Source organism: Cnephaeus nilssonii, assembly GCF_951640355.1.
Source record: "Cnephaeus nilssonii genome assembly, chromosome: 11".
Taxonomy (NCBI): domain Eukaryota; kingdom Metazoa; phylum Chordata; class Mammalia; order Chiroptera; family Vespertilionidae; genus Cnephaeus; species Cnephaeus nilssonii.
In genome coordinates this window covers 92,955,005-92,981,372 of record NC_137082.1, presented here as the reverse complement: position 1 = coordinate 92,981,372, position 26,368 = coordinate 92,955,005, and the positions used below count along the sequence as shown (strand labels likewise).

General features: G+C 57.4%; 1 protein-coding gene across 3 annotated transcripts in view; it reads right to left on the bottom strand.

Annotated features, from left to right (window-relative positions):
- The window catches only part of ZNF521 (zinc finger protein 521), a 285,963-nt gene that overhangs the window by 142,135 nt on the left and 117,460 nt on the right, over positions 1–26,368 (bottom strand). For all 3 annotated transcript variants that reach the window (XR_013814214.1, XM_079784492.1, XM_079784493.1), the window contains exon 4: positions 8,897–12,249. Coding sequence is in view for 2 of the 3 variants with exons in the window: in XM_079784492.1 (XP_079640618.1) it covers positions 8,897–12,249 (3,353 nt within the window). In the remaining variant the exon portion in view is untranslated. The remainder of the gene's footprint in view (positions 1–8,896; positions 12,250–26,368) is intronic.

The window sequence follows — 26,368 nt, the reverse complement described above, 5'->3', positions numbered from 1 at the left end:
AGAGAATCATTGATGGGCTGCCTCCTGCACGCTACTCACTGGGGATCGAGCCTGCAACCTGGCATGTGCCCTTGACCAGAATCGAACCTGGGACCCTTTAGTCCACAGGTCGATGCTCTATCCTAGTGGTCGGCAAACTGCGGCTCGCGAGCCACATGCGGCTCTTTGGCCCCTTGAGTGTGGCTCTTACACAAAATACCATGTGCAGGCACGCACGTACAGTGCAATTGAAACTTTGTGGCCCATGCGCAGAAGTCGGTTTTCGGCTCTCAAAAGAAATTTCAGTCGTTGTACTGTTGATATTTGGCTCTGTTGACTAATGAGTTTGCCGACCACTGCTCTATCCACTGAGCCACACCGGCCAGGGCTCATTGTCTGGTTTTGATATCAAGCTTACACTGGACTCGTTAAATGAACTGAGTGTTCACGCTCTGCATTTCCTGGCATAGCTTTGGAATTATGTGTACGCTCTGGTATTTTCATTGTGGGATGGCTTTCAGCATTAAACTCTCTTAGGTTTATGGAATCATTCTACTGCTTTTTGTTCTTAAGTCAGCTTTGGTAACATACGACTCTAAAACTGTTTCCATACAATAAAAATTATCCAGCTATTAGCATAAAATTATTCATAATATTCTTAGTCTTTTTATCTTGTGCTTTTTTAGTACTTTTTTTTTTGGTAAAATTTTAACAGAGAACTACCATCCACATCGTAATCTGCTGTAATCTGAAGTGTGATGAAGCTTCACATGTGCATGTCCCATTGTAACCATGTAGACCGAGACGGGACATTTCCAGGACCCGGAAAAATGCCTTTTGCTCTTTTTCCGTCAACCCTCCCAGAGGTGGCTGTTCTGACTCTGATCATGGGAGATTAGGTTTGCCTGTACTTGACCTCCATACGCATGGAGTCGGGGAGTGTGTATCTGGTTTCTTTTCTTCAACATGATGTATGCAAGTCATCCCGGTGGCTATGGAGCAGCTGTTTATTCCTTATTTCTGTGTGGTATCCCACTGCATACCCGGAGTAAGTTGGTCTCATGGCATGAAGGCAGTTGTTCATTGCACTTTGACAAGTGTTTTCACTGACTCTAGGCCGGAAGCTGATGTGCAAAAGCTACCGTGCACATTCTGGTTCAGACATGGTGGTAAAGGTGTGGCCTAGAGCCGTGGTCGGCAAACCGCGGCTCGCGAGCCACATGCGGCTCTTTGGCCCCTTGAGTGTGGCTCTTTCACAAAATACCACGGCCTGGGCCAGTCTATTTGGAAGAAGTGGCGTTAGAAGAAGTTAAGTTTAAAAAATTTGGCTCTCAAAAGAAATTTCAATCGTTGTCCTGTTGATATTTGGCTCTGTGGACTAATGAGTTTGCCGACCGCGGGCCTAGGAGAATTCTGGGTGGGTCACAGGCCTGCACTCGCCTTTAGCATGTACTGCCCAACAGCTCTTAAAGCAGCTGTACGGAGTCACACTCCCACCGGTGAGTTCCACTCGCTCTTCACTCTCACAAGGATAGAGAAACCCTGCGTTCTTTTCTATCGCAGTCACTCTGAAAGGTGCCCTGCTTCTCTCGCTGTCTTTTAACCGCCTTTGCTTGTTAGTATTATTTATTTCGGGGGGGCTTTTTGTTACTTGGTGGATCTCACCAGAAGCTCGCAAATTCTGTTAAAACTAGCTTCTTACTCTGTCGGCCTCCTTGCTGTGTTCTCTGTCGTGACTCTTTGCTGAGTTTCATTACTTTCTTCCCTTCTTTTTTTACGCGTTTGTTTTGCTGCTCTGGTCCCCATGTCTTAAACTGAATGTTTATTTCATCAAAATTAAGCCTTTTTAAAAATTCCTAATATGTATTTTATGTTCTAGTAACTCCCCCGCTAATTACTGCTTTACTCCTATCTCACAGGTTTTGAAATGTAGTTATCCTTTAGTTCTAAGCATTTTTAATATCTATGTTTATACCCTCCTTGTACTATGTGTGGTTTTAATTTTTAAATTTATTTTTTTAAAGATATATTTTTAATTTATAATGTATTTGTGTTATGGTCTCAAAACGCGATTTGTGTGAACCTAAACTTTTCAACGTGAGAATGAAAACACACACACACACACACACTGAGTGGCCAGATTATGATGATCTCTGAACGCATATTAATCTGGCCACTCAGTGTGTGGATAGTCAGCAGCTGTAACTGAAGTGTGCTGCCTGATGAAGTTTTACATGTGCATCTGTTCTGCCTTGACATGGGGATTTTTATTCCACTGCCACTCAGCCTCTATGATGTGCACTGCAGAGTGTGTTACATGCTTACAGAGAATCTTATGTTGTAGTTACTTGCTTTGGGACAGGAAGGGAGTGAAGGAAACCAGTTAGTTTACAATGCCAAGGCTCGGTGTGGAGAGGGGATGTGGCAGGTGTGAACAGAAGAGCAATTACCTGGACAGGGACTGACCCAAAAGGTGAGGAGAACAGGATCAGGAGGTAGAAACCAAGTTTCAGACGACAGGACTAGGAGAAAGCTGGGACATGACAGAAAATTGGAGGAAAAAATTACAATTTGTTTTGCTCAAAGGGCTAGCAGGATGCCCAACGGGTACCAGGGACTGGGTAGTTGAGAGTTGGAATTTGACGTTTTAGTCAGTTGTATGGGTTAATAACTAGGTGACAGGAAATGAGGGTGTGGGAAGAGAGAGACAGTAAGAACAGCCTCTTTAGAAACGTGTGCATTTAGAAGGTGAACATGTGAAAGGTGACGAAGAACCAGTATAAATAAGGGAACCAGCTATGGAGGCTTTTAAAAGCCTTCAGCAAGGTTCTCGTATGGAGGCTCATTTTCTAGGAATACAAAACGCATCTAAAAGAAATCTACATCAACATTACACGGTGAGAGGAACAGTACAGGATTAAGAATTCCCGAATGTAGCTTTTCATTTCCTTTCATTATTCAACATCATCTGGATGTGCGTATAGGTTAACCGTTACCTCCACACCATCTGAGCTAAAATGTAAAGTGCCTGAGTAGATTCTGCCGCTGCACGGAATGATTCCTAAGTCTTGGGGCCTAGAACTCAAAAGACAAATATCATGTGCAATTCAAGGTGCACGTCTGAATACAAAAACATTCCTCTCTTTGAATTCTATAGGCTCTAAAATGACACTCTAACCTGATTAAAAGCACCCACACACAAAAATAAATATAGAACTGGGTGGGATATTAGAAAATCTAGGCATAGTCGTGGCAGAGAAATGGAACAATCAGGCAAGAATCCTGCGAGGCAGGCCTGGAGACAGGGACGGAGCGGAGAGGAGGCAGCCGCTCCGGGTTCCGCACCCTGACGTCCCGCCAGGGCCACCGGCTCCCTGTGCCAGGATGCTGCGGATGCCAAGCGAGCACGGAACACAACAGCAATAACTCTGAGAGCGACAACTTGGCCAGGCAATCCCGGCGATGGCAAGAGCATCTTCAGATGACTAATTCATTTGGTCGTGTAAAGTTTCTACTTCACTTTAAAATACTGCTCATTTAGAGGGGACTTAACTCATGGACTTCTGTTCTTTGGACTCAGCACCGCTTAGGATCAGCAATTTGAAATATAAAAACCTTAGCGTTTGCTTAGACTTCATACGAAAACTTTTAAAAAAAAAACATATTTTATTGATTTTTTTACAGAGAGGAAGGGAGAGGGAGAGAGATTCAGAAACATCGATGAGAGAGAAACATCGATCAGCTGCCTCCTGCACACCCCCCACTGGGGATGTGCCCGCAACCAAGGTACATGCCCTTGACCAGAATCGAACCTGGGACCCTTGAGTCTGCAGGCTGACGCTCTATCCACTGAGCCACACCGGTCAGGGTCATTGGAAAACTTTTATTGCACACACAAAGCGGAGCTGGGAACGTGAGCAGGTTCTGCATCGGCACACGGACACGCCCACGTCCCGCGGGAGACCGTGAAGAAGGAATACGGACTCTCAGACGCGGAAGCGTCGTATTGAAGATGGTGGTTCACGTGTGGGAACGTCCGGCCTCCAGCTTATTTTAGTTTCCTCAGGTCAACCCTAACTTCAGAGCATCTAATACTCTGGGTGAAGTTACCCACTTCTCTGTGTCTCCGTTACCAGATGTACCTGCGGATCCATCCAAACACGGAGCACGCGTTCATTATCCAACAGCTATTGACCGAGTCCTCGTGGTCAGACTCGGTGTTCAGAGGGGAGGAAGGGGAAGAAGGAAATAAACCGGAACGTAAATAATGACCTTTTTTTTTTTTTAAATTCTGAAGAGGAGCCCCAGCTGGGTGGCCCAGGTGGTTGGAGCATCGTCCTGCACAACAGGAGGTAGTGGGTTCGATCCCAGGCTGGGTGCCTATGGGAGGCAACCAATTGATGTTTCTCTCTATCCCTTCCTCTCTCTAAAACCAATAAAGCACATCCTCAGGTGAGGACTGGAAACCAAAACCCTAAAGCAGAGACTAACTTAGATAAAATGCTCAGGGAGGCCCGTCGGACAAAGAGAAAGAGGCCGTGGTCCCAAGGGGCTGGCCTGGGAGAGAGGCAGTGAGGGAGCAGCCGTGTGGAGGCTGGAAGCTTCTCCGCTCAGGAGGCCGAGGCTGGGGGGCTGGGGGGCTGGGGGGCTGAAGCTGGGGGGCGGGAAGCTGGGGGCTGGGAGGCTGAAGCTGGGGGGCCAGGAATCTGGGGTCTGAAGCTGGAGGGGGGGGCGGGAAGCTGGGGGCTGGGAGGCCGGGAGGCTGGGAGGCCTGGAGGCTGGGAGGCCAGGAGACTTGGAGGCCAGGCACAGCGCACAGGACAGGCACTCTGGACGAGGTGAAGCAGCCAGCTGCTGCCACACGTGTGGCCGCGTAAACGGTGGGAGGTGGGATTTTGAGTGAAATGGGAAGCTACTGAAGAACCTCAGGTGACGGATGCAGCGCACACGTTCCAAGCCTCTGCCACCGCACACGCGGGAGGGGCTGGAGCGGAGGCAGGTGGGGAGGGGATCCAGGAAGAGGCCACGGCGCGGCCAGGCAAGAGGCCGCAGCCCCGGCCGCAGGGAAGGCTCTGCAGGTGGAGAGATGAGGGCAGACGCGGGAGGCGGATCGGTGGTGCTCGCGGACGGATCAGATGTGGGGAATGAAGTGGAGGGTGAGGGGGGTCAGGAGTGCTGCCAGGTGTTTCGCTTGAGGAGCGGGTAGAAGTGGCTGCTTTACTAAAACGATGGGAGTCGGGGAAAGGGCTTCAGGAGAGAGGATCAAAAGCTGGATCTGTGTCCACTGCCCCCCGACAGCTGAGACGAAACGGAACGCCCAGCTGTCCATGAGCGAGAACCTGGAGCGACGAGGTGGAGGGGGGAGTGGGGAGCTGTCAGGATGGAGTCGTGGGCGGCCAGCACAGGTGGGAGGCTGCTGGGGGACGGGAAGGGGGAGGGGCCGAGGATGAGCCTCAAGATTCCTTGCATTTTCAGAAGAGGCCGAGGACACTTTCCTCCCAGAAGAAACGGGAGGAAAGCAGGAGGGCGCTGTGACGTCAGAGCGGGGTGCCCCCACATCAGAGAGGGGCGCTGTGACGTCAGAGAGGGGTGCCCCCACATCAGAGAGGGGTGCTGTGATGTCAGAGAGGGGTGCCCCAAGTCAGAGAGGGGGTGCCCCGATGTCAGAGAGGGGATGCCCTGACCTCAGCAATGGGGCTCCATGACGTCAGAGAGGGGATGCCCCGATGTCAGAGACGGGGTGCCCCGATGTCAGAGAGGGCATGCGGGGAAGAGCTGGCCATGTGCCCAGTGTGGCAGCGATGGCCGGGACAGCCAGGCGCCCACGGGTGACCCGGCAGGAGCGCGTGCAGCTTCTCCGGGAAAGAGCGGCCGAGCGGGAAAGGGACAGAGCAGACGCTGGCACGTGCTCACCCGGAGGACAGAGCCTCACGACTTGAAACAACATGGAGTCAAAGTGGGTAAAACCAGAGCAGTGGTCCCGTCTCTAACACACTCCGAGGAAGAACACGCGTGTCGTCAGCGCCTCCCAGGGCCCGCACGGTGCCTTGGCTCCCGAGTGGAGACGCGACCCGCCACGCTCCGCGTGGGAAAGGCCACGGGAGCCGCCGCCAGGCCCAGCTCCACGCACCCCCCGACGGCGCTCCGGGCAGGTGCGCACAGCCCGCTGCGGCCACACTGCGCGGCCTCCCACCGGCTGGGCGGACAGTCCGTGGAGCGGGCTTCCTTCTCGCCCGCGGTGTCTTCTCCTCGGAAGGCTCCACCCGCCGCAGGAAGAGATGAAATTCCTCCCACGCTGCCAGGCCTTCACTTCCCGCCTGGGGCACGGAGGTCACGAGGCACAGATGTCACACGTGCTTCTGTGATAAAATGTATTCCCGCGGGCACGCCTGTCTCTTGGCCAACGCTTAAGGCAGCCACTTCTCCTTCCCGCTCCGGGGAACGTCACACGCTCCTCATCGGGAAGTCGGACGCTCGCCGTGGCCAACAAAGGAGGCGACCGGGTTAATGGCGGGACACGTCTTCTCGCCGACACGGTCTCTTTAGGCTTCTTTCTGTAAGACTTCATGTATGTTTGAATAACATCCTGTGTCAAGTCTACTATGTCCTACGGTCCACTGTTAACTGCAGAGAGTGTAGGCCAGTGGTTGGCAAACTGCGGCTCATGAGCCACATGCGGCTCGCGAGCCGCGGTTTGCCGCTCTGTTGACTAATGAGTTTGCCGACCACTGACCTACACTCTCGATTCCAATGATTACAGGCTGTTGTTGTTCCCTGTGATTAAGCCCCTATTCCAGTGGTCGGCAAACTCATTAGTCATCAGAGCGGCAAACCATGGCTCGCGAGCCGCCTGTGGCTCGAGAGCCGCAGTTTGCCGACCACGGGTGTAGGAGCAAGAGCGCACATAACACGTCATGCCGAAGAGTCGCACGGAGGAGAGCGGTGACCGTGATGCCCGTGTGGAACCATCGGTGAGCTTTTGGGGCGCAAAGGAACCGGGTACCGCTGAGCCCTAACATTTGGCGGGTGAAGGCCCTGCTACAGGCTCTCACGCGTCAGGCTGAAAGGCGACCCTCTGCGTGACGAGTGACGGTTAACCCTCCGCAGCTGGTACGTTAAAAACACTGACGTAAGAACGAAAACTAAAAACCACTTGAAACCGATTTTACATCTTGTCCGATGCAAGTGCAGGATGTAGGTAAGCTTTATGATCACCATGGAGACCGAGGTGTGATTAGAGACGCCACCATCTCTTAAAGGTGAGTTCTGCTCTCAACTCCCACCAAACTAACGTCTTAAAGACCACACACATGTCCGCCTCGATGTTTAAAACGTTCCCCCTCAAATGGTACTGAAATACGGAGCGATTTGGAAACATCAGAAAACATAAACCTGGCACGTGCCTTCCCACAAACAATTTACTAGAAACAAGATCTCCGTTACGCTTCATGTTAAATGCACACGTGCCTAACATTCTCAATCTCCCTCCCTCTCTCTCATGCATACACACACACACACACACACACACACACAGATTCATATTAATTCAACTTCATGCACGACTTAAATTAAACATGAGAATAAAAACTCCTCTACACGATCAGCATAGAAACATGTTTTAAGAGAAGAGTCATCCTCTGCATAAATGTTTTTTAAGAATTGTTCAAAAGCATCTCAAAAATAAAACATTTGGGGGATAATTGGGGAAATTTGAATATGAACTTCTCCTGGATGGTAGTATGGGCTTATTTAATTCCTTTAGCTGATTTCGCTAATTGCCTTCAGGAACGATGTTACGGTTAAATAGGAAAACTCCTTTATCCTGAGGCGAGACCATGATAGCTGCAATTTACTCACATGTGGCTCAAATTAATAAAAAAATTATGAAGGGAGAGAGAAATTTGACAAAATGTTCACAGCTGGTAAATCTGTGGCACAGATGAACCAACAGGCACACACGTGTCCCTGTGCCGTGAACTTGGGGGTGGGGAACACTGGCCCGTGGGCCACGTAAGGCCTGAGAAACCTTTGGTCTGGCGCTGCCGAGGGTGATGGGGCGCGAGTTAAATGTGTGCTCACCCGCAGCCGGCTAACGTCGATGGTTCTGATGGCCCCTGAATGGTGTCCTCCATATGCCCAGGGCCGTGGCAGGAAGAAGGTTCCCCACCCCGGCTTTAACATGTCTATAGGATTAAAATTTTTTGCAATAAATTTTGGGGAAAAAAATAGCTCACGATTGTAAATGCCAACATTCATTTCAAAAGACGCTGTTGGACCGACATGAGCCACGAACCACTACGGACGGACACCACGCTCTCCGGCTTCCCCATCAGGGTGACGGAACTCGTTTACTTAAACGAGGAAACGCTGCAGATTTACTCTGACTTGAGAGAAGGGAAAGCGGCTTGGAGGTTTGGGCGGTGCCTGCCCTACAGGGGCCCCGTCAGGGAGTGGCCGGCGGTCTCCTCAGTGCCCCCTCCAGGTGACGGTGCTCTCTGCAGGGAGGTGCGGGCCTCCAAGAAGTGTGCGTGAGAGACAAGGCAGGGACCCCCCGCGGAAGGAAGACCGTCTCCCTGGGGTGTCACTGGGGATGCATCTCCCATGGAGGCCGTGGGGAGTGGGCGGAGCTCACAGGAGCCGGGTGGCCGAGCACAAAGAAACACGGCCAAGCGAACCTGCCCTGGGGGGGTGGGGGGGGCTGGCAGAGCGATGCCCCTCAGCCCCGGGGAAGACGGTCTCCCAGGGAGACAGGAACCAGGCCTCTCGAGACAGAAGGAAGTAGATGCTAGCGAGTGGCTGTCGGGAAAACAACTAACAGAAAGCCACTGCCTTTCGGCCTCAGCCTCTCCCGGCACAGGGCCGTTACCAAGCGGGACGGGCCTGGGGGGGTGAAACAGCAAGCGTGAGAAGGGGTTACCTCGTCCGCCTGGGAGGGGCTGATCCGGGGCATGGGCGAGACCTGCGGGGTCTTCAGCGGCGCGCCGCCGCCGTCGGGCAGCAGCTCCCGGTGCACGGCCTGCACGTGGCTCTGCAGCTCGCTCTCCGACTCGAACTTGACGTTGCAGCTGGAGCAGCGCGTCTTCGGCCCCCCGGCCTTGCCTTTCCCCTCGAGGGCGCCCAGACCCTCGTTCTGGCCCAAGCCGGGCCTGGCGGCGCCGGGCGGGACGGTGAGGCCCGGGCTGCCGCTCTTGCTGAGGCTCACGCAGCCCGCGCACAGCCCGTAGGGCAGCCCGTTGATGTCCAGCTTCACCAGGTCCTGCTTGGAGCGGAACTCCTTGAGGCAGGAGGCGCACTTGTACAGTTTCGGGACGTGCGGGCCGCGCCCCGTGGCCTGGACCGCGGCCCCGCTGCCCGTCTTCTGCATGTGGAAGGTGCCGTGGATCTTGAGCTCGAGCGTGGAGGTGACGGTCTGCATGCAGACCACGCAGCGGAAGCCGGTGAGCGAGTTGCGCAGGTCGGGGTGCATCTGGCAGTGCTCCAGGAACTCCTCCTCGCTCTGCAGCGGCAGCTTGCAGATGCGGCAGTTCCCCGTGTCCAGGCTCTTGCTGTGGGTCACCTTGTGCTCGGTGAGCGTGAGCAGCGAGGGGAAGCGCTCGCCGCAGATGGGGCACATGTAGTGCTTGACGGGGCCCAGGTGCGTCTGCATGTGCTCCCGGAGGCCGTTCTCGGAGAAGAAGGTGCGCGAGCACACGTTGCACTTGTAGTTCCCTTTGATGAGCTCCGCCTTCTTCTTGACGATGGCGCTCTCGCCCGGCCGGATGTTGTGGTCGCGCAGCTGGTGGTTCTGCAGCAGCGTCTCCATGGTGTAGGCCGCCCCGCAGATGTCGCAGCCGTACATGGGCTCCGACGCGTCCACGTCCTCCTCGCTGCCGTCGTGGCTGTTGTGCGACTCCTGGCTGTTGGTCAGCAGCGTCTGCAGCTCCGCCTCCTCCTTCTGCACCTGCTCGGACGCCCCGTTGGCCCCGCCGTTGGGCGTCTTGGCCTCGAAGACGCAGTGCTTCTCGCGCAGGTGCTTCTCCAGCAGGATGATGGCGTGGAAGGCCTTGCTGCAGAAGCGGCAGTTGTACTTCTTGCTGTGCGTGGTGATGTGGCACTGCAGCTCCACCTCGGTGCCGAAGGCCTCGCCGCAGAAGATGCACTTGTGGGCCTTGCCCTGGTTCTCCAGGTGGTTGTGGCGCACGTGCAGCTGCAGGTCGGCCTCGCTGCGGAAGTCCCAGTTGCAGGAGGTGCAGCGGTACACCTTCTTCTCGTTGCTGTGCTTCACCGCCAGGTGCAGCTGGATGGACACCTTGGAGTCGAAGACCTCCTGGCACAGCGTGCAGCGGAAGAAGACGAAGGTGTGCATGTCCAGCAGGTGCTTCTGCAGGTCGTCCACCGACGTGAACTGCTTGTCGCAGCTCTCGCAGATGTAGTAGGTCGAGGTGATCATGAAGTGGATGGTCACGTGCTTCAGCAGCGACTCCTGGTTGGGGAACTCCTTGTTGCACTGCGGGCAGGTCAGCTTCGGCAGCACCGTGTCCAGGTGCGTCTTCAGGTGCGTCTGGAAGCTGTCCAGGGACGTGTACTTAGCACCGCACTGGTTGCAGACGTACTCGCCGGCCGGCCGCGCGGGCGCGCCCCCCACCGCCTGCATCATCTTCAGGGAGGTCTGCTCGATGGCCACGGGGGACAGGGGGCTCAGGGCCCGGGACTTCTTCCCGTTGTGGATGTAGTTCAGGGCCAAGGGGATGTTCTTGTGGTTCTCTTTGATGTGCTTGTTCAGCTTGAGGACGCTGTTGAAGATGGGGGAGTTGGTACAATAGGAACAGGAATAGACTTCGACGACGGGGTCTTTGGGCGTCCCGAGCACGGGGGACCCGAACCGCGAGCCGCTGAGGTCGCAGTGGACCTGCCGGATGTGCTCCTCGAGGGAGGAGTCCGTGAGGAAGCCCATGTAGCAGTGGGGGCAGAAGAAGGCGTTGCTGTCCTTGGCCACGGGGTTGGCGAAGCCGTGCGAGCAGCGGATGTGCTCCTGGAGCGTGTTGAGGTCGTTGACGACTTCGGAGCAGAAGTTGCACTGGTAGGCGATGGCGGGCATGGCCGACACGAGCAGGCCGGGGTCCTGGGCCTCGTGCACCTGCTTCAGGTGCTCGTTCAGGTTGTACAGCGAGGGCAGCACCTCCAGGCAGTACTGGCAGATGTGCGCCTGCTCGGGCTTGTCCAGGTGCATCGTCTTCAGGTGGATCTGCAGCACGGCCAGGCTCGAGAACAGCTGCTTGCTGCAGTAGATGCAGCTGTAGGTCACCTTGGCCTGCTTGCCCGAGGCCCCGGCCACGTCGGCGGCCTGCGGGGCGGCCCGCTTCCGCCCGCGGCTCTTGGGCAGGGGCGGGGCGGCCTCCACCATGGTGGAGCTGTCCACCGACAGGTTGGAGTCGGGCGTGGTGCTGGACACGGAGGTGTAGCCCACGGTGACGAGGGACGGGCTGTCGCTGTGGTTGCAGGACTCGGCCTGCTGGTGGCTGTCCACGTGGCTGTACAGCTCCTCCGCGGTGAGGAAGCTCTCCGAGCACAGGCCGCACGCGTTCTTCTTCTCCCCGCCGTGCGCCTGCTCCACGTGGCCCAGCAGCGAGGCCTCCTCCACGAAGAGCTCGTGGCAGTAGCCGCACTGCAGGGCGGCGCGGTCCTCGCTGGGGGAGCACTCGGGGTGGCACTCGGCGATGTGCTTCTGCAGGTCCTCGGGGAAGTCGAAGCCCTCCTCGCACTGGCTGCACTTCTGCGTGTCCTTCAGCTTCCAGTCGTCCAGCCGGGAGCCCGGCGGCGCGCCGTCCTTGCCGCGCTCGTGCACCTGCATGTGCCCGTGCAGGGAGCTGGAGGACAGGAAGCCGCGGCGGCAGATGGCGCACTTGTAGGGCTTGTTGGACGTGTGCGTCTTCAGGTGGATCTTGAGGTGGTCGCTGCGGGAGAAGGCGGCGTCGCACTCGCTGCAGTGGTACTTCTTGTCGCCCGTGTGCAGCTTGATGTGGCGGTCGCGGCTGCGCTTGTGCTTGAAGAGGCGGCTGCAGTAGGTGCACTTGAACGGCAGCTTGTCGCTGTGGCTCTGCTCGTGGTGCTTCAGGTAGCTGAGGCGGCTGAAGGACTTGTCGCAGAACTGGCAGGGGTACGGCAGGCCGGGGCCCCCCTCCTCCTCTCCGAAATCGCAGCCTTCGCCGTGGCTCGGGGAGGTCTGGTCCTTGCTGGAGGGCGAGGAGGCCGGCCACGAGCAGGTGGGGTCATCTTCCACGTCCACGCCATCTGCAACGACAAGCGGGCATCCGTGTCACACGCGGGGAGCTCGGGGGCGGGCGTGGGGGCCCTGCCTTTCTCTCCTTGTGTCTCTTCACAACCCCCACCCGAGGACACGTTCCCACTGATTCCAGAGAGAGCGGGGGAGAGAGGGAGAGATGGGGAGAAACGTCGACGTGAGGGAGACACGTCGACGGGTTGCCTCCTGCACGTGTCCTGACCAGGGCCCGGGCCGGGGAGGAGCCTGCAACCAAGGTCCCTGCTCTTGACGGGAATCGAACCCGGGACCTCCGATCTGCAGGCCGACGCTCTAGCCACTGAGCCACACCGGCTGGGGTTACTGTGCCCTTTCAACGTGTCCATAGAGTTGGACCACCCAGAACCACCCAGAACCACTCGGAAGCAACACCCGGGGGAGGACACCTGGGCGGAACCCGCTCCGTTCCGAGCCCGGAGCTTTTACTCCACACTGCTCTTTCCTGGGCCTAAAATATAAAAAGATATTAAATAGTTCCATGTCCAAATTACCATTTCATTACCTCTGATCACCCTTCCCGAGAAGCAAGGTATATATTACGCATTGACAATTTTATTAAAATGCAGATTTTAATATATTTAATGTTTCTCCTGCATTCGTTCGGAAGTGATTTGCATATTAGGTGAGCATCTGAAGAAGCAGGTGAAGAGGAAATATTACGGGAACGACTTTAAATTAATGCCGTCAACCCAGATGCCTAATATTTAATAAAAAAGTCCCTCTGCATTCTGCTTGTTTTTATATCGAAAGGAAATTCTGGAGACCAAAATCTTTTATGGGGTTCTTATTGAGACAGACCTTATTGCTTTCCGCGGGAAAATATTAAAAAGTAAGCACAGGAAAGAAGATGGAAAACACAATAATAATTACGGCGCGGGTAATAAAGGACAACCGGGGCGTCTCCAATAACCGAGGCCGGGCACCGCCGGCCGGAGCGGGGGCCGTGCCGTGCCATGCGCGGAGGGTGCCGCTCGGCATCGCCCGGAGCCGGGATCAGCCGGGATCAAGGAGAAATGAGTTTCCCGGGGCCGAGCGGAGCTGTTTTGTTTGCAAAGTTCAAGAGGTGGCCCGCCATCTCTTCCTCCCCAGAAGCGCGGCAGCAGGAACTTCCTTAGCCAAACAGCACCCGCGCTTTGAGGTGAGCAGAGACAAAGCGACTTGTGAAAAACTGGAAACAGGAAAAGTGATAAATGGTTATGGTAAATGCTGACGGATTTATGAGCCGCCGAGAGAAGACAAACAAGGCTGAGAGGCAGAGGGAACGGAGCAAGTTATCCAGAAAGGACTCGTCGCTGCACCTCCTACGGGGGTGGGGGTGGGCAGGGGGGGGTGAACTCCGTCCTTAACCAGCACGCACCCTCCCTTCTCTTTCCTCCTTAACACCCACGCGGAAGCAAGCACTCCTCAAACAGGTTGTGAAACCGCGGTTTTGCTTTTCAAAACAATCGGCCACCCCAGACCCGAGGAAACCAGAAAAGCGTCTCGTTCCCCGAAAGAGCGGGTTTTCCTGAATCAGCACGGCGAGGCCGTGGGGCTGCTGGGCAGTGGCTGCAGGAGACACGGAGGCCCCACCAGAGGAGGAGGCGGGCACGCTGGTCCCGTCCCACCAGAAGGGGCCCCGTGAGCTGGGTTTTCAAACGCTTCAGCGCCACAGGGCACAGGCGCGCGGTGTCCCCGGCGAGAAGCGGACGCCGGCGGCCGGGGAGCCGGAGCCCGTCTGCGTTCTGTAAGGCCACGGGGTTTCACGGGCTCGTCAGCCCCGTGCTTATCCACAGGAAACAGACGAGGATCATTCCTTTCCGGCCGAGGAGCCGATGACAACACCGCCTCGCTATCGCTGCCAGATGGCCGCCCTCGCCATCGCGCGAGGAAACAGCCCGGCTCCGTCCCTGGACCCCTGCCCGCCCAGCACAGCTCCGGCCCGGTCGCAGCCGCACGACCTGCAGCCTCACTGTGAGCCCAGGACCCCCCACCCCCGGGGAGGGTCCCTCACGTGGTGGGACGTACACGCGTGTAAATCATAAAGAACCCATGAGGTGAACTCGACGCGTCCCCCAACGGACAGAAATACAATGTTCAAATCTTCTAAAAATAAACAAACATCAACGTTGATGTTAGCTTTTCCTTTATTTTAAAAACCCGAAGTCACCTAACGCCGGTAGCCCTAAAACCAACCAAAGTTTGAACTTGTCCCTTAATTTTTTTTTAAAAAAAATGACTGTTTATTGAATCTGCTTAGCACGCTAGGTAAAAATCTACCACATTTCACATGTATCCTTCAGGCGTTTATCTTGCTGTTTTGCTTTAAGATATTTTCAAACACGGCTCATGTTTACAGCTGGAGGAGACAGTGACTCAGAATGTGTCATGGATCTAGACGGTAGGAAATAACTCCCGAGCCTGAAGTGTAGCAAGTGAATTTATTATGAAGTTGCAGGTTGTGTCCAGGCGTGATCTGTTATGACAGAGACGTACGAAGAGCTGGAGAGCAACAGCCCCTTACAAGCGGCGTGCGATCCCGGCACACGCTTAAATCAGGCTCCTGTCTGCGGGCCAGGCCTGGGGAGCCCCGTTACATAACTGCTCGCTCCAGCGTGTAAATTTCAGCTGCGTGTCCAGTGAGCGGAGGGGTGGGGTCCGCGTTGACTCAGACAGGATTTGAGGGAGCTGGGCACCTTCTGTGCTCTCTCTCCTGTCCCCGCGAGTTGGTCTAACGGGGGAAAAAGGAGCGATCATCACAGATGATGTGTCTTTGTGACCGAAATACACAGAATCCGCCTGCAGAACTCGTCAGGCTTCGGCTGGGGCACGGTGGAGACTGAGCAGAAGCGAAGTGCTGGAGCAGGGAACGCTATTTTTAGAAAAATAAAGGTGTGGCGAAAGGCTGATTTCTGCTTGAAAAAATCTAAATGGTACAAAAAACAGAACTCACGTCCCAGGGCTTTAAATGGACCCATTCTCCCCGGGACGCACGGGGACTCCCTGGCTCCCCGGAGGGCCGGTCCCTGCGAAGGGTATCGAGTCTCCTCCCCAGACGTTCCCGGGCGGCCGTGCCAACATTCCCGCGGTCTGCGGGCCACTGAAAGCCGCCGTCCCGGGAACAGCAGCTCCTCCGCGGTCAGCGCGCAGACGGTGCCGACGGCGACTATCGATTTCAGCACTTCCAGGTTCTCTGTTCACGTGGAAACGGAGCGGGGAGTCTTTCAGCGCCGGCTCCCGAGTCCACGTGACGCTCCCCGCTCTGGCTCTTCCTAAGGGCCGCCCACAGGCCCGTCTTTCTGTGTCACCGAGGCCCCTGCGTGGCGGTGGGAAGTGCTCGCACGGCCACGTCCCATGTTCATTTCTGGAATCGGTCCCCGCGCCCTAGCCCACTCCCCGAGACCCAGGACGCTGACAGCCGGAATGCAAACTGAAAAAACAAAAAACACCTTCGCTGGAAACCAGCCCCGGCCCCAACGTCTATTTCAAGACGCGAGGGTGCGTGCACAGATGTTCTCCCGCAGCGACGTGCAGGCCGCGCCCGGCCATGTGCACGGAGACACGGAAACAAGTGTGTGAACACCGAGATGAAAGTGGCCAGCACCCGAGCCCGCGGGGAGCGAGCCCCTGCTCCCCAGCAGCCTGCGCGGGCGGGCGGGCGGGCGGGCGTGAGTCAGCAGCTGCGCATAAAGGAGCCTTCTTTCCTCTGCCCGCGCTGAGCCCCTGCCAGAGGGAGGCGAGCCGGCCGGCCTGAAGGCGGCTTTGTTAGGCGGCCAGCCCGGCCCTCCGGCCCAGGGACTGCTGACCCGGGAGGAGGCCCCGGCCCGGCCTCCTGTCCGTCCGCCTAGACCAGTGGTTCTCCACCTTCCTAACGCCGCGGCCCTTCAATACAGCTCCTCATGTTGTGGTGACCCCCAGCCATAAAATTATTTTCGTTGCTACCTCATAACTGTAATTTTGCTACTGTTAATGAACCGTAATGTAAATATCTGTGTTTTCCGATGGTCTTAGGCGACCCTGCTAGCGGTTCTCAACCTAAGACCATCGGAAAACACAGATATTTACATTACGATTCATTAACAGTAGCAACATTACAGTTATGAGGTAGCAACGAAAATAATGTTATGGCTGGGGGTCACAACATGAGGACCTGTATTAAAGGGCCGAGGCATTAGGAAGGTTGAGAACCACTGCTCTAGTGGGTAGCATGGACATACTTTATCACGTTTTTTCCCTTAAAAGCACCACTCGAACCTCATGCTTTAGGAACTGGCCACTAGAAATGGAGAATTTCGCCGTAAGCATCCACAGCTGTATACGCAGCCGTCAAAAATGTAAAATAGAAATGGCTGGTGATACCTCAAAGGCAATGGCGCACGCATCCCTGCCGTGATCCCAGCACCGCCTGTCACACGTACGGTGGGATCCGGGTCTGTGCAGCCCGGTCACCTCGCAGCGAGGCTTCCCTGCGTCACTCAGAGGCCAGGCACGCGGCGTTGCCATCGCCCTTCTCTCCTTGAGAGACAGCCACCAGCCACGGCACTGTTTCTCCTCAAGGAACGTTCACTGAGGAGGTGACTGTTTTAAGCGTAGGACACACGTCAGACCAGCCCAAATGTCCAGATGATTCCCCCCACCGGCTTAACAAGATCCTGTATTTCTGATGGCAAGTGAGAGGGACAGTTCAGAACGCCCACGGGACACAGAGTCCGCAGCCCTGCCTCCATTCTCCAGCCGCCGGAGCCACCGGAGGGGACACGGGGGTCCCGGGGACACGCCCAGGTGCAGGGCGCGGGGAAGCCAGGCCGTCCTCACAGGGAACACTGGTTTGAAGTGGGCGTTTCACAGACACGGGGACCGGGCTACGTGTCGCCTGGACTCAGGGCCACCCCAGGAACCAGCTCACGTCGCGTTTCCACTCATCTCCCCGCATCACACGGCGCGTTTACAGCCACGGTGCGCGGCGCGGAGGGCCGAGCCTTCTAAGCGCACCTCGGGGCAGGTTGCACAATCGCTCCCGCTCCTTCTCAATGGAAATGTCAACAGTTCTTAGAAGAGCGGCAACTTTTAATCACCGCCCAACACTTCTTGGAATCCGCAGCCCCCACTCCGTCCACGCCTCTGTCCCGAACGTATGGAACTCCTCAGAAAGGAACCCGCTCTACTGGTGTTCAAGGGACATGCGAGCTGTAAATTAGTTCTAATTCACCGATGCGTTTGAACGGCGTGATGTCCCAGATGGTTCTGGGAGGAGCAGCTCCATGCCTTAGGCGTTGGGCGGTGAGGAAAGGGTGGTCAGCGATGAAGGATGGCAGCTGTGGGACGGGCGGGCGGGGGGTGCACATTTCCCTACAAAGTCTTAAGGCGAATTCCAGATACCCGAGCTCACGGCTGCTGGCTCTGTTTTGTTTCTCCCTCCCAACACTCCCTCAGGAAAAAGCGCCTCACTCTCCCCGACGATCCCTCGGCGTGGCCGATGAGAAGGTGTTACACCGCGCCCTGCCCCCCTTCGCGGCCCGGGTCGTCACGGCCAAGGCCGCCTCCCCCTCCAGACACGGGTCCGTGTGCAGAGAGAGCCACAGACGCTTGGCTGGCTGCTGCCTGCAGTTCCTTTGAACAGACGGAGCTCAATGAATTCCATCTTCGGCGGCCAAATCAAACAGAAAACAGTGCATTCTTCGCCAGTTCCCCCTTGACCCCACCCTCCGACCAGAGGAAAAAGCTGCCCTGAAACTCGTCACCGAGAACAGGCCGGCTCCCTCCGGGAAACGGAGACATTGTGCTTCTGAGGCCAGGCGGGAGGAGAGCGGTTTCTAGCCGTGGGGGTGGCATGGCTTTGCTGCCCTGTCCTCTGACTCCTTAAAGGCACGCATCACGAATGATGAGCAAAGCCTCGGGGCGTCCGGCAAGGCGTCTGCGCCCTGGGGGGGGGGGGGGGCTGCCTCAGTAGCCCCTCGCCGTCTTCCCTTCACAAGGAGGCCCCGTCGGAGTGAATGCCCACGGCTGCTTCCTCCTGCGGCTGCGAGCCCGAAGACCGCTCAGGGACGCTGTAGTCCTGTATCTGTAAAGGCATTCACACCCCAAAGACTGGGAAGTGGCTCCTCTTTGCTCATTTGGTTCATTCATTTACCCAGCCAACAGGTATCACACGCCACGTCCTGCGTGTGTGTAGGTCTGACAGCAGCGTGAGCTCTAGAAATTCCCGTTTTTAAGCTTCCGCTGCCTTGGCGTAACATCGGAAAAATCCCAGGCTGCCTCCCAGTGAGCGAGGACCCAGCAGGACGTGTGTGAAGGGACGTCCTGAGTGGCTGCGATAGGAAAAGCAGGGAGCCGTCACTCCGACTAGGAACGTCCCAGCCGCCCCCAGGTTACGACGGACACGTGTGCCACCAGCACGGAGGAACAGAATGGACTACAGTTCAGTTGTTGCTTTATTCATATCGAGATGCTAATCATGTTAAAGGACTTCAGGGACATTTTTGTTTAAACATAAACACACAAAAATGCCCCCACAATGTTGCTGAGTGCCGGATAGTCACCTGGAACGTCAGCGTCCAGCGGCCGATCCCCCAGCAGCGCGCAGGCCGGCGCGTGTTGACGAGTTCATCGGCGAAATAAAACCCGCGACGGAAAGGCCTGCATCGACGCCCTGCGGCCACCTTCCCCTCTGGCCCGGCCCACACCTCGCTCCCACGCGCTCAGAACTTCCTTGAGGCAAATCCTCTTTTGCTGCAAAACCCTTAGCACTGGGGTGTGCAGTGCATCCACTGAACTTCAAGAAAGCCACCTGGTGAAAAACACGCCGCGGATTTCCCAGCGCCGCCCTGTCCATCGTTAGTCATTTCAAACGGGCCTCTCCCTGGGGAGCGGGGGGGGGGGGGGGGAGGGCTTCTCCCAGCAGGAACACTGGCCTGGAAAATGGTTTCACTGGGAAATGAGGACCCGCAGACAGTCCCTGCCCCTCGAACGTGGTTTCTAAAGAACCGTCACAACCCACTGTGTCCACGCCGGGCGGTGCGATTCCACGTCAGAGAGACCTCTCGGAACGAACGGCTGGCCACGCGAGACCCTACTCCCCGCTGTTCAGCACGGGCTGCGGCCGCGGCCGGTGAACGCGGGCACCAGGGCCCTCCACCGCCAAGAGGCAGGTGTCCCTGCGCGGCTCTCCCCCGCCACATCCCTGCAGCGCCGCCGCCGGGCCTCCCTGGCCCTTCACAGAGGCCGCCCCGCGTAGACTTCGCCGCAGCCCACGCCGCTGGAGAGTACAAAGTGTTGAAAGGCTGAAATGTAATTAATGACCAATTAGCACCCCCGTGGTCACCGTGCGGTAAGTGATAAATACCGCGTGCTCGTCCAGACGGAGCTGCTGGGAGGCGGTGCGCGTTGCTGCCGTGTCCGCGTGGCACAGGGGCGCACCGTGCTCTCGATGCCACGTCCGTGTGTCCGAAACCTGACGGGCCCTGAGGCCTGGGACGCAGTCTTTGTTCATTTCAAGGCGCACACGTTGACCCCCACAGGTCACGGGCGGGAGTGTAACGCGCAGGCGCACGGCTAGTGAGTGCCGAGCCAACCCCCCGCACCTGCCGCCCGATTCCCTCGTGCCCACTCCTCCCCGGTGCCCAGGCGTCTCATGGGGAAGGGACATCCGCGGTGGCGTGCGACACTGGGGTGCTGGGCGACCCGAGACCTAACGCATCTGCAGGAGGCCACAGGGCAGCCCCCCAACACCTCCTCCCTCCCGAGGGTCCAAGCTCCCGCCGTGGCTGACGATGTGAACGCTCACAGAGTGAAACCAACACTGGAAAGGGAGGCTGGACCCCAGGGAATCCAGGTGGGGTGAGGGGCCTGTGCTTTAAAGGAGGCGTGTTTGGAGGGGTGCGGTACCAGCGGCGAAGGGCAGCTCTGCTTCCTTAAAACCACTCAGGCCTTTCCTGCCAGACCGTCCTCGCCGGCAGGCCTGTGCACCTGCTGTTTCCACGGACCGGATGCTGGCAGAGGCAGTCCAGAGAACAAGGCCCTGTCGATGGGTGAATCCTCCCGGTGCCTCATCCTGCCTCTGCGTTCTAGCTCTCCCCCTCGATCCCGTTTCCTCTCCCCTGGAGTCTACACGGCTGTGCGGAGGGCGTTTTTGAAATACGTGTGCTGTTTCTCATCTGTCACAGTCATCGCCACCTACACAGGGTAAAGGCACCATCGCGTCTTAATGAACGCTTCATTAGGGGAAGTCATTACGAGGCTAATGCTGACTGATTAATACGTATTACACAGAATTATAGTTTTATTAAATTGTATGTTTTTTGGTAAGACAAACTGACATGGAGCGTGTTGCCAGATATCCCCGAAACAGGGACCAAGTCAGGCCCCCAACACCCGGGATACCTCCCTGTCCCACTCCCACTCACGTTGCCTACGTCCCAGACAACTGTCGCCCCACAACGCCGCGTACAAGATGCCAGCACGGTGGCCGCGGTGACGAGGCAGGAGCAGAGCTGGCTGGAGCCACGCCCCATCTGCGTCTGTTTCACAGGAACATGTACCCACCTGGCCCCTGACAGCCCACACCCAGGACGCCAGCAGAGTGCACCGAATCCCACGGCAAACCCCAGGCGCTGTTACGACTGATTGATCGATTTTTAATATATATTGGTTGATTTCAGAGAGGAAGGGAGAGGGAGAGAAACATCAATGATGAGAATCACTGATCAGCTGTCTCCTGCATGCCCCCTCCTGGGGACCCCAGCCCGTAACCCGGGCATGTGCCCTGACCGGGAATGGAACCGTGACGTCCTGGTTCACAGGTTGATGCTCAACCCCGGAGCCACGCCGTTGGGGCAATAAATGAGAGCCCATTACGCTCTATTGTTTCCGGCTCAGACAAGGGATTTGACATGCCTGCTTGGCCCACGGGTGAACACGCCGATGCTGAATGACCGTTTTCCAGACAATGCCGTGGCGATGTTTTCCTGCCTTCCTGTGGGGGACACGGACCGCAATGCACATGTGCAGACGCCCAAAGCTTACTGGCTTGGCCCTGGCCAAAGCATGTTCCTAACGTTCAAAGACAGCACGCCGCTGGCCCAGCTCGGACCCCGGCGGCCTCAGCGCCGGCTGCAAGGGGGGCTGGCCCCCGAGCCCGCTCACTCCTGCGAGGACCCGAGGCTGCTGGCGTGGGCTGTGCTAGCTCACTCCTGGGTCTGCCTTGAGGGACCAAAGGAAAGAGAGTGAGTGGATGGAGCAGACGCAGGGGTGAGGAGGTCCAGGCTGCCGCCCCCAACCCTTCAGAGCGAACACACGGCGCCCGGTCCGCGAGACGCCTCAGCCCTCGGGGGGAAGAGTGAGCGTTTACAGGTGAGCGCACAGGTGGCTGAGGACAAGGACTCGCTAGAACCCTGCACCAACGGCGCCGGCGCCGCCGCCCTCAAACCCAGACCCGAGCCCGTGCGCGGGCAGCGCCGGCCTAAGGCCGATGGCCCCCGGGCCCCGCCTTCCCGCCCCTCCCGCCCGAACCACTGCCAGCGCCCCAGCGCCACGGCGCCCTCGTTTCACGGGTCGAGGCGTCGCCCTCCAATGGCTTTAGCTTTGTGCACGGCTTTTCCTGTTGCAACGCTAATTCGTGCGATTGTCATAGTTACACACACATGACAAACCACATAACGATCCCATGACCCCACAACCACTGCTGACAACACACAGCAGCCTCGTTCCTAATTCAGTGTCACTTCTGGCTGCGGGCTACCAAGTCATGCACACACACACACACACACACACACACACCCAGAGTCCTCCTGCTCCCCTTAACACGGGCCTCCTCCCTCCCTCTCCTATTTCCCCCTCCACCTCCCCCTCCTTCTCCCCTCCCCCGCCCCAGGACTCCAAGCTCCCCTCCTCTCCATGGAACGGCCATCGCTCCGTGTTACCCCTCCCCCCGCCCACAGCAGGCTGGGGCTGCGTGTCCTTTCGGGGCACACACAGGCCACCGCGCGCTCCTGAGGGACGAGGGAGCCCGCAGAGGCGCCGGCACAGGCCGAGGGCCGCGTGTTTCCCACGTGCCTGCGAGCCTCTCCTACGCGTGGTCCCCGTGACTCCCGGCCGCATCGGCGGGACGGGACCAGCAGCGCCCGGGGCAAGGCGGCCAGGCCCTCTGTTGGGCAGAAAGAAGCTGTGGGCAAAGGGAACACGGAGCGGGAGCCGCTGTCGCAGGAGGCGGGGAGGAGCGGCGTCCGAGAGCCGGGTCCTCTTCCCTCTGGGAGGCCTGCTGGCGGGGAGGCCTGGTGCGCCGCTCAGGACTGCGTGTCCGGTCCCAGCGGCTCCGTCAGCCCCGGCCCCTTCCTGGGCTCTGCACCTCCCGTGGTGGTGGCCGTGGCCGTGGGCTCTGCACCCCCGTGGTAGCCGTGGCCATGGGCTCTGCACCCCCTTGGTGGCCGTGGCTGTGGGCTCTGCACCCCCCGTGGTGGCTGTGGGTTCTACATCCCCCGTGGCCATGGGTTCTACATCCCCGTGGCCGTGGGCTCTGCACCCCCGTGGCCGTGGGCTCTTCACCCCCGTGGCTGTGGGCTCTGCACCCCCCATGGCCATAGGCTCTGCACCCCCCGTGGCCGTGGGCTCTGCACCCCCGTGGCCATGGGCTCTGCACCCCCCCGTGGCCGTGGCCATGGGCTCTGCACGCCCATGGCCGTGGCCGCGTACATTACGCTGCTGTCAGAGCCGGGCGTGGAGGGAGGGAAGGGCTCGGCTCACATGGCTTTACTGGCTGCGCTCACATCCTGTTTCAGGCCTGAGTGGCTCAAGGTGTCTTATCTCCGGCTGCCAGGGGGTGGTTTGCAGCCGGAGCAGTTAACACACTCTCCCCTCCCCCGCCCTTCCCCCAGGCTTATCTTATCGCTCACATCTCTCCCGCGGAGGGGACCCACTTAGCAGCGCGCACTCGCTCTCTCCCTGGGCTCTCGAGACCAATGAGCGTTTACGTCCAGAAACCATCAGCTACCCTCTCCCCAGCTCAGAAACACCGGCCGTCTCACTTTCATTAGTGCCGGCGGGTGGGGGACGGTCCTCCATCGTTCCCCCCCCCCCCCCCATCACACAGGGAGGAAGCTCCAATCATCTACCGGAGAAAAGCAAAAGCCAGAAGACCTGGTGGGCGGGGAGCGAGCGGGAACAGCAGCCAAGAGCAGGGCTTGTCCCAGGCCCACCTGAGCGCCACCTGGGAGGCCAGCACCCCACGGACTCGCAGAGGCCGACCTGCGCCCCCCACCTTCCCCAGCACAACACCCGCCTCATCGACGCTGCCGAGGAGCGGACAGTCTGCCTGGGACCCGAGCAGCGAGGAGCTGGGCCCGGCTCCCCTCACTCTGTGACAGCGGCCCGCAACCAGGTGCCCATGGAGCTGCCCGGGGGCTTTTTAAAGGCTGGACCCTCCCTAGCCCGTGCGGCTCAGTGGACAGAGCGTCGGCCTGCGGACTGAAGCGTCGCAGTTCCATTCCGGTCAAGGGCACATGCCCGGGTGGTGGGCTCGATCCCCCGTAGAGGGCGTGCAGGAGGCAGCTGGTCAGTGATTCTCTCATCATGGATGTTTCTCTCTCTCTCTCTCTCCCTCTCCCTTCCTCTCTGAAATCAATAAAAGTACATTTTCTTAAAAAAGAAAGAAAATGCTGGGTCCTTCCCTGGACCCATGAAATCAGACTCTGTGGGCTGGGCCCGGGAGTGCAGTCGGCTGACACCCGCTGTCCGAGGGCCGAGGGCCTAGACTCCGGGGGGGCCCTGCAGAGCCCCAGTGAGGGGTCCAAGAGCGGACCCCACAAAACCCACTCCTCGGTTCCCTGGCCTCACCTGCCCCTGACAGGCAGGCAGGCACAGGGCCCAGTTCCCTGCAGTATTTTGTATCAAATGCAATATTTTTTTAAGCTAAGCAAGCCACAGAGGACACGCCGATCGCTCACGGGTGCGAGAGCGGGGTGCGAGGCGACCAGGTGCCTCACCGGCGTGTCACATTCCTCACCAAGTCCCAGTCCCCCTCCCCTCCCGCCCAGCATCCCCTGGGCTCCCGTGGTAGCGATAACCCCCGCCTTTCACCGGCCGACGGTTCCCTTAATTGTCCATTATCTTAGTGTGTCAGCACAAAGGAGCCCGGTCCTCGTCCACACCGCGCCGGCTCCCTCTCCGGAGAGCGATGCCCTTGTCAGGCAGTAAAGACACGGAAGCCTGCCCCTTATCAGAAGCGCGTGTGAATCGAACCACTGTCCTTGAGAGCCGCAGGCGGCGATGGTATCCGACGGCCTGCACCGCGGGGCCAGCGGGCCGGGCGGCGGGCGCAGCCGCACAGACACTTCGCTCGCCGTCGCTCCTCACCACAGCATCGCGGGCAGCGGGACCGCGTGTCCCCGGCTTCGTTAAGGGTCAAATGCAGAGGAATCCGGGGCCCAGGTTCCTCCCGGGTCCAGCGAGTCCTTCCAAGCCTGGGACACCTGTGGCCGCAAACGCACGGGGGACCAAACACAAAACCCGCCTGGTGACCCCACACCCCCGACCCGCGGCGAACACACGTCGGGACTGTTTCTGAAAAATCACATTTATCCTGGAATGACGAGAGGAGGGGGAGCCCATCTTGCGTGATCCCGCGAACAGATTAAAAAACAAAATTCCAAACAGCACTCTGAAAGCGCAAAGACGGGGAAAACGCGCTCTTTTCCGCACTCGGGTCGCCCCGCGTGCCTCCCGCCTCTGTACCCCCGCCCCCTTTTACTTCCTCCTCCCTCAACGCGCACCCACGCCGCCTCAGAAAAAAGAAGGGACGCAGGCTTTTAACAAGTAAACAAGTGTACACATTCATTCAGAGAGCAGTAATTTTGAAAATTTTCTATGTTTAATGTGCACTGCAGTTAAACGACTTTTTCTGTACAAATTAATTTACTGCATCACTGATCGATGTTTATGTTTCGGCAATTTTATTTCTCAGTCTGGTAAAATTAGACCTAATAGTTGCAACCTGTTATGTCCAATCTGTCACTGAGATTCAAATTGCCTTTTTCCTATTATTCAAGGAGCACTGCGGAGGAATTAAAGCCATCGGAAAATGGGAGACAGACAATTCTCTGTAAGGACTCAACCGTCTGTGTCATCCGCCCGTCCACACCCCCTTGTTCTCTCCCGGGCAGGTCCTTTCCCCGCGATTTTTCCCAGGTTCCTCGGCGTTCACATCTGGTCAGCCGCACACGAGGACGTTTTAGGACGCAATGAAAATTGGATCCGAAAAATGTTTATCCTTCAAGAGGAGTAATCAAAGCTTCAGAGAGTTTGCTGTTGACCCCAAATACCAGCCCCGACCTACAACAGTCACTCCCAGCCTTCACAGGTGGCATGTGGTGCCACATACACCTCCCCCCCCTCTGCATTTTTTTGGTTGTTTTTATGAAGAAATTTATTGTTTAATTTTTTCCTTGCAAATCATGTTCAACTCACAATACTCATTCTTCCTGGGGAAGACTCAATGATTGAGATGCGTAAGATTTAAAGCTTGCCTCTACGGAGGCTAGACCTGGGGGGAGAAGGAGGCCAACCTTATGAAAATGTTTGCTTGATTTTGCTCACTGTCTCGGTTGGCAAACTGTGACTCGTGAGCCACATGCGGCTCTTTGGCCCCTTGAGTGTGGCTCTTCCACAAAACACCACGGCCTGGGCGAGTCTATGTTGAAGAAGTGGCGTTAGAAGAACTTTAAGTTTAAAAAATGTGGCTCTCAAAAGAAATTTCAATCGTTGTGCTGTTGATATTTAGCTCTGTTGACTAATGAGTTTGCCGACCACGGGTCTAGCTACACTCTGACCCTCCGTGGTGGTTAACGCTCACTCTATTCGCTGAATACAAATGGCATATGGGAATGTAGGCAGTGGGAGGGGACGAACTGAAAACGTGGTGCGAACCCTTTAGGGCCCTGGGTGAGGGAGGTGCCAGGACCCCAGCCAGGCTCCAGTTAACAGGGGCCTGACCCACCGGAACACACTCCCAATCCCCATCTCATCGAGGCACAATCTGCCCTCAGCGGATCTTCGTCTTCTTCAACGACGAGGAGGCCCCTGCCCATCGGGAGGGCTCAGCAGCAGCAGCCAATTGCTTGGGGG